We start from the raw sequence: 13,042 nt of genomic DNA, 5'->3' as shown, positions 1-13,042 counted from the left end.
TTTTTGAGGAAAACAGAAGTGTTGAAGATATTTTGATGAATGTTTCAGATTTTGTTCATGAAAGGAGTTTGGTTTCAAAACCAATTTGGTTTCGTGGTAGAGAATGAGGATGAGTAAATGATAACTTTAAATTTGGGGGAGGTTATTTACAATTCATTTCATTAAAACATGACTGCAAACACCAACGAATATAAAATAGTACATCGACTTAATTATTCTTGGGTTAAGCTTAACAAATTCTACCCCTTCCTCTCCTCTAACTGTAACAAATGTGAATTTGCGGAAGGCTCCTTAGGGCATCGTTTTTGGTCATGCCTAAAACATTTTGAGTTTTAGAGTGAAATTTTTAGATTCTACCCTACGGCTTATTCTTGTGACCTCGCCCCTGATCCTGATCCACTGTTTTTGCTTTATTTGACTCACTTCGTGGGTTCAGTCATCAAATTAAAAAGCTGTCCAAAATGGAATGGTGATAGCATAAATTATTCTTTGTCTAGAAAAAGACATTAGGACCACTTTTTAAATCCTAGTTTTCAGAATTCTCTAGCACTTTACAACTAGAGAGACTTGGACACAGTCTTGCTAATAGCATTGCTGGCTTTGAAGTCACCTGGAAACCCTTTTTTAATCTGTCAAACCCTTTTTTTTATCTGTCAAATGTCAAGGATAACAGTTTAAAAGTATGACCCTGTCATTGTTTGCAAAATCACTTTATTGCCTGGGCCCATTGGCCTAGAAATGTATAGTTGAAGTCAGAATTATTAGCCCCCCTTTGATTTTCTTGATTTTTTTTTCCTTTTTTCTTTTTTAAATATTTCTCAAATAATGTTTACCAGAGCAAGGACATTTTCACAGTATGTCTGATATTTTTTTCTTCTAGAGAAAGTCTTATTTGATTTATTTCGGCTAGAATAAAAGCAGTTTTGAATTTTTAAAAAAATATTTTAAGGACAAAATTATTAGCCCCCCTTTTTTTTTTAAGAATTATTTTTGGCCTTTTTGCCTTTATTAGATAGGACGGTATTGAGACAGGAAGTGAAGTGGGAGAGAGAGAGGGTAGGGTAGGTAAATGTCGTTGAGCCGAGATTCGAACTCGCGACGCCCTGACGTGCTATTGCACCATATATCGGCGCGCTAACCACTAGGCTATTGCGCCGATAACGCCTTTAAGCTATATATTTTTTCGATAGTCTACAGAACAAACCATCGTTATACAATAACTTGCCTAATAACCCTAACCTGCTGTCAAGCCTTCCTCACGTAAAACACATTTTGTTAGAATGTAAAATATTTAAGATTACTAGACAAGGATATTATTATATGTCTCTACATGAAGACATTTAAGCCATTTATTATATATTGAAGTAAAAAAAAAGTAATATTTAATGCTTTTAATGTAAAATTTAAAAGTTTTGCCTCTTATTGATATAGCTATATTGATATTTCTAGGAAATATATAAGTTGCTCATAAATAAGCAAACATTTGTTCGTTGAATCTCCTCGTTAATTTGGTGGAAAACCACAGTTGGGTTTGGTGGGTCACCACAGCGGAATGAACCGCCAACTTATCCTGCATATGTTTTACGTTTCACTGGGAAATACCCATACACTCCCATTCACACACAAACACTATGGACAATTTAGCTTACCCAATTCAACTACAGTATAGCGCATGTCTTTGGACTTGTGGGGGAAACCAGCTACGCTGCCCTATTCATCATTTATCAAAGTGAAAAACCATATGTAATGGTTTTAATGTAAAATTTGACCTCTTGTTGATTTATGAATTTGTTATCATTATGTAATACGTTTTAGTCTATATTGATCTTGCTAGGAAATAGCCATAAATTGCTCAAATTTAAATGGCAATAAATATATAATATAATATAATATAATATAATATAATATAATATAATATAATATAATATAATATAATATAATCATTTCTTTGTCTAATCTTCTCATTAATTTGGTGGAAAACCACTAGCAGCCTGTAAAGATCCTTTTTTTTTAATCAATTATTGAGTATTTTAAGAGAATTATTTTTCCCTGTTTTATTTTCAGTAGAGTAGATCTTGCCTTAATGTATAAAACATTCTTCTTTCTGTTAAAACCAATTTATATACAGGTTCTGGCAGAGGGAAGTTGTTTATCTAGCATGAATTCTCCATCGTCTGCCTGAAAATAAGAATGAGTTTTCAAGTAAAGTAAAGTTTTCATAAAGGCGTGCATGGCTTCAAGAATGTTGAGTCAAAGTTTAGTATCCGTGCATCAGTGCATATTAGTCTAAGGTGTGTTCGGGTGTATTAGCGGCTTCTGTAGGCATGCTGCTGTTTATGTTTATGAGCTTTTGTTTAGGGAGTTCAGTTTGAGCCTGACTCCAGATGGTAACTGCACAGGGGCTGTTTGGGCTCTTAATTAATTCTCCTTCTGCAACAGCGATAACACAGAGGAAGAGGAGTTGGAGAGAAGCTCTTGTTTTAAACTCGGAGACACTGGACGTGTGAGTAGACTGAGGAGTGACTTGAAAGTTGAGTTAATTACATTCTTTTAAAGCTCTAGTAAACAAAAAGGTCAGGTGGCAGCTTCTTCCTCATGCCTGGATGGCGCTGAATGTTTATGGGAAGCTGGAGTTAAAGTGACTAAAGGTCCAAAGCAGGGGCGCCCAAACTTTTTTTCTAAAGCGCCAAAACCAAACTTGATTGAGGGCTGTGGGCTGAAGTTAAATATGCCAAATCGTATTACGTTAAATTTACCATAGGTAAATCCTCATTTATTTGTCTAATATTAAATAATGACTAGAAAACGTTGCTTTAAAACATTAAATAATGAGGCAGTATAATTTTAATTTTTTTTATAATGAACTTATTATATTAAAAACATAAACAATCCCATTTATAACACAATGGAGTTCATTGCTGAATACACTAGTCGTGCTGCTCCTGCCTTTGCCTCGATTTGTTCGCCGATGTCTTGTGCATCTGTCAAGTGACAGTATTTACATGTTAAAAGTCTGATTCATTTACAACATTTAATTTTAGTTGGCTCTTTTGTAGCTCAACAGTTAGAGAAAGAAATAAAAACACACATTCAATTCAAAATGTGGTCTCTGTCGAAGGCATTCGCCCCCAGCCAACTCCCCATCATTTTTCCTCTCCCTCCAGATGGGATGGCGGGTCAAACCAAAGGTTACCATGGGCCAACTTTGGCCCGCGGGCCCTACGTTGGGCACCTCTGGTCTAAAGGTACATGTGGCTAATCTGTATCCGATTGTTAAGTTTGACTTCACGCAAAGCAGCTTCCGGGTCCAAGCGCTATATCAAACTGTATGAGGAGACTCATCAAATGGTAATAATAAACATTTACAAAGCGCTGTAATACTTTCTAAAATTACGGTTGCAATATCCATCCCTAATATCTGATGGTCAGAAAGTGATACATTTTTTATAAATTGTTAAAATGTTGGTATTTGCAATGTAGAAAGTCCAGAGACTGTTGTGTACACTATAGTTTTATATAAAATTTATTTTAATGTGTGACCGGACTAAAAAGGGGGCTTTAAACGAATATTTTCTTAATTCAAATAAGTAGCGGTTTGGACCTGGAAACAGTATTCCATACATCACCAATACATCACGACTTAAAAAGCGGGAACGGTGGTCAAAGGAAATAATTGAAGTTCAGTCAGTTAATGTATGAATATTTGAATTAGATAACAACATTTCTAGCCGAGTGTCATTTATTTTCAAAATATCACAGCAATGGGTTTTAAATAATAGAACAAATGTATAAGGCTGAAAACGATAATCAAAAGTTCATCCTGCTGGTTAAACAAGTATCAGTTCAAGCTCTGATTAAATTTTCTATTTTACTTAAAAGACACATAACATTTAAGTTTTTATTTCTGTTTTATGTCCTGAACACTGTGTAACTGTACTTGTGTATAACTAGTACACTCAAAACAGAAAAGAGGTCATAAACTATATAACGTCAAAGGTCCAAAACAAATGATTGGAGATTTGAGAATCAGTTGAGAGAGGTTAAACCAGATTGCATTTAATCTTTGCTAATATTGGTATTAAATTGGTCAATTTATTTGTGATAACTGATAACAAAATATGATAAATATGTTGATGATTTGGTGATTGTGAGTCTCCTCCACGATGAGGATTTTGGGGAATGGCCCTGTTGTGGAAGAATTTACCTCCTGGTGTGATATATATATATTTTTTCTCTCCAGTTAAATGTAAATAAAACAAACAAATGGTGATGGATTACAGGAAGGCTTCTCCTACCCCCAGTATAAAAACTATTAAAGGTTTCGACACTGAAATTGTTGACACACATAAATTTATAGGGGTCGATATCAACAAAATGTTGACATTTCAACCAAACACCCGGGCTGTCATTAAAAAAAGTTCAACAAAGTTTGTATTTTTCTGAGGAAACTTAGATCGTTTCAGGTTTATACCTATAAACAATTTATTGAATTTGTTTTGTCTTTCTGCATTGTAGTTTGGTACGGTAATCTAAGTTTGTCAACGGGTTGAGTAGCCTTGTGAAAATGGCAGGCAAAATCATCAGTTTTAACCAAACTGGTCTAATTGTAATTTACCATAATTATGTTTTAAAGAGAGCTCAGGGTATCCTTTGCACCCTGGATCACCCATTGTACTCTGTGTTTCAGCTGCTGCCATCAGGATGTTGTTTTAGTGTTTCCATTTGCAGGACACATAGAATTAGAAATTATTTTATAATGGTGGCCATTAGGTCATTAAAAATAAGTCCAGCAGGGAGGGAGATGCACCTAAAAAATAATGTATTGTATGTTGTGTGGAAATATCTTGTTAATGTGTACGTGGAACTTTGCTGAGTCTGGCATATGTTCCTACTCTGCAAAAAATGGGTTTAACATCTCAACATCTAAAGGTGGACCGCTACCTCCTCACTCAGAAAATTGGTAGAAAACCCTGGGCAATTTATTGCATTAATCACAATGGATTAGAGGTTTTCATTGCTCAGTCATGCTCATAAAAGCCTTTCATGATGGCAAACATCGCACCAGGCAACAACGTCCACCCGGTGGTGGAGGGGCCTCTCTTTCTCAGGAATTAAAAAAAAGTTTAGCCTAAATCATTTACAGGAAATTTTACAGCACTTTGTGTAACCTACTTGTGAACAAAGCTGTCATGCTGCTCACAGACACTGTCCAATTTACTAGATAAAGACATTACTCATTTTTGGCAGGAGGGCTGAAGCTTAATTTACACCTGTGGGTGAACAAGTACACTGAATTACCTGTGCTGATTTTTAGTATATCATAGGTCAAGTCATCAGACAGGTAATATAAGGAAATGATTTCAAAATGTATCTGATCAAGGTTATGGTTATCACATTGGTGCTGTATTGTTTCATTGAAGTGTGAAGTTAAAATCTTTCCTGTGACAAAACAGTTTCTGTGAGTCATTTATTGTCTCACTTCACATCATATGCTCTGGTGTTCTTTCTTCCAAAACCTGATTTTATCAGCTCAATCATTAATAACCTTATTTAATCTTGTTCTACAGGCAGCTTCGTCAGACCTGCAGGGTTCTTCTCATAGCAATGACCCACAAAGTGACCCTTTCACTGAGGACCAACTGATGAATCCAAGTCTGAGGTCTGGTTGTAGAGTCCAGGTGCAACCGGTTTTATCCGAGCCTTGCAATGAAGAGAACCGGCTAAACCGACTAAAATCTCATGCCCAGTCTGTTCCTGTGATTGCCGATGGCCAGGCCAAGCTATACCCATCCAGGACAGTTCGTCTGTTTCCCACACAGGCAAAATCTGAGGATGGTGCTTCACAAAGAGGTCCACCTGTCACACCACAGGCTTGGTCTGGATTGGCTGGCTTTCGTGTCATGGGTTCTTTTAAAAAACTGCGGACTTCAGTTCTCCAAGGAATTCAGAACAGGAGCAATGCCATGGGAGCCAGTCAGGAGAGAAACTTATCCTCGGTGATTGAAGATAGTAGTAGTTTTTTGGTAACCAAACGAGAGATTTCCACCAGTCAAACCCACGAAACTGAAAAAGTGTTAAATGGGACATCTCGAACCAGAAAGACATCTTCGGTTTCAGATGAGGATGATTCTGAGGAGGTGTGTGGGTTTCAGAGGAATTCACACTTTTCTCAGAGTATCCGCAAGGCTTATGGGGCAGGACGGATATCAATGCTTGACATGGTCAAGAAACAGAGCCTGTCTACTATTGAGCCAGACCCCGTCAACACTGTGGAATCCACAGAACCTTGCAATAACCAAGACACTCAAGGAAATGTCAAGGTTCTCAAAAGACTAAGCAAAAGCGCAGATAATCTGCACGTTTTTAAGACTCATTTTAGACGCAAAGTTGCCACAGCTGAGCCACAAAACCCAGAATGTTCCAGCACTGTAATGCTTCAGAGGACCTCTAGCTCCTCATCGGTTGACTTGCAGGAACATGTTTTAGGTAGTCATCAAAGCCCCATGAGAACACGAGGACATTTGCAAAAGCTTGTCGGTAGTTTAACTGACCTCACAGTCAAGCGCAAAAACATTGCAAGCCCTTCTCCAAGAGTGCCAGTGTCACCCCTTAGTCAGCTACATGACGACTACTCGCGCAGAACTCCTTGTGTCCCCACTAGCGGGCGCCAACGTAGGCCTTCGCCTGTACCCACCAAAACTCAGCAGGACAGTACTTGCCAAACCATTCCAATTTTACACCCTGCTCCCTCTTGTCCTGCAGTCTTTATCTCTGACCTGGATGACTCTCTGGAGCCTCCTAGCAAAACCACAGCCCTTATAAGTGACTATGTACAGATGGCCGTGTCCTCATCTGAGCTGCATATGGATGACTCGGCTTGTCCACCGGAAAAATACTGTGAACCTATGGAGTGCCATCAAAATGGATTAAATGATCACTACTCTCAAATTCCCCAGCAGTGCTCAAGCCCTTGTCTGAAGCCAACAGTCAATGGCAATGATGTTAACTTGCAGGTAAGACATTCCTAAGCACATTCCTTTATGTATACAGAAGGGTGAGTGTACAGTGCTATCGACAAAGATTTTGTAAACAGAATAGTATTATGTGCATACTGTAAGTATACTACAGGCTTTAAATGAACACCCCAACTTTTTACCATTATTGGATCCATTCAGCTGATCTCTGGGTCTGGCGGGATCACTTTTAGCTCAATCAAGTGACATTTTCCATCTTTTTGCTAAAGTAAACAATGTTTGAATGTACAAATGTTTGAATAACTAAATACACATTGTTTGTCAAATAATCAAGGCTAATTGTAAACTGATTAATGCTAATATACATGGTGTGAAAGCTAAGTTTCAATTGTGTTGTTTAAGTCTATTATTCCAGACTAGTTCCTAGTTCCAGACAATTGCTTCAGGAACAACAAACTATTCCATTTAAACTGTAAGTTTAAAGTAAATGCTACTCTTTGTGTACTCATCAGTCACTTTATTAGGTACACCTTACTAGTACTGGGTTTTTCCCTTCAGAACTTAACCCCTTGTGGCATAGACTCAACAAGGTACTGGAAATATTCCTCTGAGATTTTTTGTCCATATTGACATAATAGCATCACGCAGTTGCTGCAGATTTGTTGGCTGCACATCCATGATGTAAATATCTTGTTCAACCACATACCAAAGGTGCTCTACTGGATTGAGTTCTGGTGACTGTGGAGGCCATTTGAGTCCTGTGAACTCATTGTCATGTTCAAGAAACCAGTCTGAGATGATTCACACTTTGACATCGCACGTTATCCTGCTGGAAGTAGCCATCAGAAGATGGGTACACTGTGGTTATAAAGGGATGGACATGGTCACCAACAATACTCTGATAGAATTTTAGCCTCAGTTTCCTGCTCTAAGCTGACAGGAGTGACAGGAGTTGACAGGTATGGTCTTCATGTTGTGCGTTCAGAGATGATCTTTTTCATACCTCGGTTGTAACCAGTGGTTAATTGAGTTACTGTTGCCTTTCTATCATCTCAAACCAGTCTGGCCATTCTCCTTATGACCTCTGGCACCAACAAGGCATTTGTGCCCACAGAACTGCCACTCACTAGACATTTTCACTTTTTCGGATCATTCTCTGTAAACCCTAGAGATGGTTGTGCATGAAAATCCCAGTAGATCAGCAGTTTCTGAAAATTCTCAGACCAGCTCGTCTGGCACCAACAACCATGACACGTTTAAAGTCACTAAAATCACCTTTCTTTCTCATTCTGATGCTCAGTTTGAACTGCAATTGGCTAATTAAAAATTGCATTAGCGAGCAGTTGGACAGGTGTACCTATTAAGTGTCTGGTGGTGAGTGTACTGTATATCTGCTTTCCAAAATTTGCTCAGCACTATTATGCGTAACTTGTTTGTCTTTTCCTCAAGACATTATTGATCAGCTGTTCTTGTTGTTGTTTGATTGAGTCTGACTGATAATAAGCAGCAAGACTGGACATGCACTTTTTTCAGATCAATTATGATATTTCCAAATGTACGAGGCAGACATCAGATTGTGGATGTCAAATCAATGGCAGCCATAAAGATCAAAAAATGACTCTAATCTTATTCCAAACACTTCATAACTGGATCAGACCAGTTAATTGAATGTCCTTGACCTTATATCGGGAAGTCATAAATCACAACAGAGAGAGATTTTTGTTGAAGCGTGAACTTTTGTGCTTTGCGTCATTTGTTCCTCAAAGGGGTGACCCTTGTATCTGACGACGCAACCACAGCATCAAATATGGCTTTGTGGTGGAAGAAAGCCAGCTTAATAATACATTTCATAGCTCTGGTTTGATTGGTCGATCTAGCCAGATCAAGAATATATTTTATTGGATGACGTTTGATTTGAAGTGGTGCGTTGTTGTAGTGTCACATGGGCTGCTCAGCTGTGCGGCGCTCTGCAGGTGGAGTTAATGATTAGTTTATGTTTATGATTAGCGGGATTGCTTCAACACAGCTCCTGGACCTGAATCTGAACACGTATCCGCAAGGACAGTGTCTCCTCCCCAGAAGAACAACCCAAGGGCCAAAGTCCATTTATCAGACCAAGTTAGCTTGGACAAATGGTCTCCAATAGGTCAGGGAAAGAATTAGACAAACTAAAGTGAGCCAAGCCCGAACAGGCTTTATTTGCTTGTGTTTTTTGTTTTGTTTGTTTGTTTGTGTATGAGTTCACAGATGTGCTATGCATTGTGAACTGTTAACATGGTGCTGATTTATTGTGTGCCTTTTCAGTGTTTATGGACTGAAGAGAGAGAAACTGATGATCTTGAGGTAAGATTTTTTTAAATATATATGTATGTTTTGCATTTATTGATTATTTGCCATGCTATACAAATAGACCTTTACTGCTTTTTTTTTTTTTTTTTTTTTTTTTGCTAATGCTAAAGTTTAAATCTGGATTTTTGAATTAATTCTGTCACTATAACTTGCTCTATTTGTTAGTATTGCAGATATAAAACTAAAAAAGTACATATAAATGCATTGCTTTCGTTGAATTACATTTTATAGTGCTATAATTTGATAAATGACTGTGAATTAAAGTATGAGTATGTTGTTATTATGAACTGCTTTATTGTAAACAATAAATGGAAACAGATGTGAATTTGAAAAAAAAAGTCTACAAAAATGTAACAGTAAATATTGCTGTAAATGTACTAATTGATACTTACAACCATCATGATATAAAATAGTATCATGCTTTTACATTATTCTTTTAATTAATTAATATTCGTAAGTGTTTCATTCGTAATCGTGCTATGGTTTGCTATAATTTTATATTTGATGTTTTTCCTATATACAGTTCCGGTCAAAAGTTTGGGGTCAGTTTTTGTTTTTTAAAGAAAATGATTCTGTTCATCAAGGAGGTATTTATTAAACGTAAAAAAATGTTAAATGTTTATTTATTAATTATTTATTTATTACTTGTTGTGTGTAGTTTGAAATGAAATTATTACTCCAGTCATTATTGCTTTTATTACTATTACAAGTAATGACAATAATATTAATAATAGCAACAATAATAATAATAACAATTAATATTAGAGTAATTTCTGAAGGATCATGTGACTCTGAAGAATATCTGGAATCACTGAAATAAATGATTAAATTATATTATAAACTACTTTTGAACAGTTATGTTATAGTGCAATAACATTTCACAATTTTACAATTTGTGCTGTATTTTTGATGATAAATGCAGCCTTGGTGAGCAGGAGAAGCTTATTTTAAAACATTTAAAAATCCTACTGACCCCAAACTTTTGACCGGTAGTGTATATGTGGCTATTTGAGTCCATATTGTCATAATTGCTTTATTCTGTCAAGATCTGCACAATTTTTGGGAGACCTTTTTCTGACTGGCTATCAGTCAAATATATGCATCCATCCATCCATCTATCCTTACATCATGCATAAATCCATATGTCCATCCATCCATACAGTGCATAGAGCTGTTGACATAATGTTTATTTTTACTGTCATTCATTGCAAAAACAAATGTTTCAAACAAAAATATTTTCTTTAAGAGCTTTTTTTTACGGACATTTCAACTAATATTAGTTTCTTAAATCCTCTAAACCTAAAGGATGATCAAAAAAATAAACATATAAACGTATCTGAAAACTTTTTATTATCTTTTTATTGGCTTTTTATAATCTCGACAAATTGTCATTTTATGCTCTAAATGTGAAAGTTGTTTTAAATTTAGAAGACAGCAACATGTGTTTTAATCTTACTATAAATTGTAAACCAAGGGAAAGTGAGAACTTCCTAAAGGTTTCCTATGTTGTTCCATAGCTGTATATTGTTTTTAACATATTTACATCATTTGTCTGATATTGTAGGTATTAAAGAGTAAACTAACTGCTGATATTGGCCATCTCCTCTAGGCTTCATCAGATAACCGCATCACCAGAGCGTTTCTTAAAAGTGATGAGGCCTCGACCCCTGCTGCTTCACCCATCACAAACAGCTGCTGCTCAGAATCTCCATTGGGAACTCCAACAACACCAAACTCTCCAGCTTTTGTCAGTGCCTCCCCCACCTCTGTAGTGCCCAGGAAGAGAGCAGGTCGCTCCAAACCCCGTCCAGTGTCCGACTATGGCCAGTTGGCCAGCTCAAAGTTCTGCATCCTCGAGGAGGACAGGGAGTTGGAGAATATGGACTATACTTCCCAAAAGGACTACATTAGCAATGGCAGCTACATAGAGAGCAGCAGACCTGAGAACGGTCATGTGTGCACTCAGATAGAAAGCAGAAAAAGACGTCCAATCTCCGTTATTGGAGGAGTGGATCTGTATTCATCTCAACCTGCCGAGCAGAAGGATGACACTGAGAGTTTGCCCTCCGTAAGACCTTTTGCATTATATGATTTTTTTAAGGTGCTGTATGTAAGTTTTTTGATTCTTCTAAAGCATAAAAATACCATAATATTTAAGAAACATGCTACGTGAACATTCTTGTTTGTCTGAAAAACAGTCAAACTAAAGTCAGATATTATGCTTTGAACATGTGTGTTACAGCTGTTTTTGTTTTGATTATTTTAACCTGCCCAATGCCACTTGACTTGATGGAAAACACTGTATTTGATTATTTCGGTCAACAAGGCTCCTAAAACATGTGCCCTTGACCAAAAATGCGACCTCCGGTGGACAGTAGCAGCCTTTGAAATGAGATGCAGATTCAGAGTTCCACATGAGGTGGTTATTAATTAGCAAATAGTATAAACATTACAAATGTAAACATTAGGTTTGAAGGTTACTTTATAACCCCATATTTTAACAACATACTATGTGAGAAGATTAGAAGTGATAAGCAATTTGGCTGTTTGCACTAGAACCAACATGAAGAAATTTAAATATGGCCATTCAAAAGCGCAGAATAGTGCACTTGCTGCACTCTCGTGAAATGGTAAGGTTTACAATCTAATTAATGCTCATTATACCTCTTTAACATTATTAAATGTACATGCTAAATGATTAATATTTGTTGGCATTCACTGAGCCACAGTTCTGAAGTTCAGTTTCAAACGGTTTATTTTATTTTCAAGATTTGAGGTGAACTATCTGTTGCTGCTTTCAGTAGTATAGCAATAAACGTCATGTTAATTATCATTCAAACTGACAATATTAATATTTAAAAATGGAATAAAACACATGAGGTGTACCTGAGGTGATTGTTGTTCACTTGTGAGAAATAGAAGCAGTTTCTAAAATATAAATTTCAGGTGTTGTTAGGACAAAAACAAATATTAGTATGGAAAATATTCCTTCTATCCCGTGCCGTTGCTTTTAGTTATAAAACGGTTCAAATTAGTCTTAAGTCAGCCTTGAAACACGATAGTCAGGCACACTCACGTCAATTTGGAAACCTGCACTTGAATGAACACGTCAGAAGAGCCAAGTAAAAATGATTCACGAGTGCAATACCTAGTTACATACTGCACAATTTTTGGACTAGCTATCAAATATATAAATCTATTTTTGCATCCATACATCAATCCTTAAGACATGCATGTCCATCTATCCATATAGTACATGGGGTTGTTGACATGATGTTTCGTTTTCTCTGTAGCACATGGCAAAAATAAATATTATTAGTATTGACATAAAAAATGCAGTAATTGGTTAAACATTTCTTTGTCTTTCATGAATGCCTTATTATTAAAAACTAATGTGTTATTACATTTTCATTATTACATTACGAAATCACATTAAAAAAAATAAAAAAATAATAAGTATTATTAAAAAGTAAAAATTAAGTAAACTGCAAAATCATCCATTAATACCTCAGGCTTAATTTTACTAGTGGCTGTTTTAGTAAATGGCAAACATTTTTTTATCCATATATTTCTAAAAACATAGGAACTTAAGTTTTGTCACTGAAAACTGTGTCCTCTGGTGTGACGCTGTTTGCTGATTTTAAATCAGGCAATTGCACTGAAAACTTAAACGCGTAGGACCATATTCAATATCATATGACTGAATCCCCTGTGATAGC

General features: G+C 36.4%; 2 protein-coding genes across 4 annotated transcripts in view; one reads left to right on the top strand and one right to left on the bottom strand.

Moving 5' to 3' along the window:
• Nucleotides 1-13,042, bottom strand: part of ropn1l (rhophilin associated tail protein 1-like) — a 193,175-nt gene that overhangs the window by 128,067 nt on the left and 52,066 nt on the right. The window lies entirely within an intron of this gene.
• The window catches only part of spata13 (spermatogenesis associated 13), a 37,269-nt gene that overhangs the window by 8,595 nt on the left and 15,632 nt on the right, over nucleotides 1-13,042 (top strand). For 2 of the 3 annotated variants that reach the window (XM_087309479.2, XM_087309480.1), the window contains exons 2-4: nucleotides 5,568-7,013; nucleotides 9,279-9,317; nucleotides 10,933-11,391. In XM_087309479.2, the coding sequence (XP_087165605.1) occupies nucleotides 5,568-7,013; nucleotides 9,279-9,317; nucleotides 10,933-11,391 (1,944 nt within the window). Of the gene's footprint in view, nucleotides 1-5,567; nucleotides 7,447-9,278; nucleotides 9,318-10,932; nucleotides 11,392-13,042 lie in introns of all 3 variants that reach the window. The other variant, XM_087309481.2, reaches the window with a different exon arrangement.

This window comes from Danio rerio, chromosome 24 (assembly GCF_052040795.2).
Source record: "Danio rerio strain M-AB ecotype USA chromosome 24, GRCz13ab, whole genome shotgun sequence".
NCBI classification, from domain to species: domain Eukaryota; kingdom Metazoa; phylum Chordata; class Actinopteri; order Cypriniformes; family Danionidae; genus Danio; species Danio rerio.
This window is presented reverse-complemented; position numbering and strand designations above follow the sequence as displayed.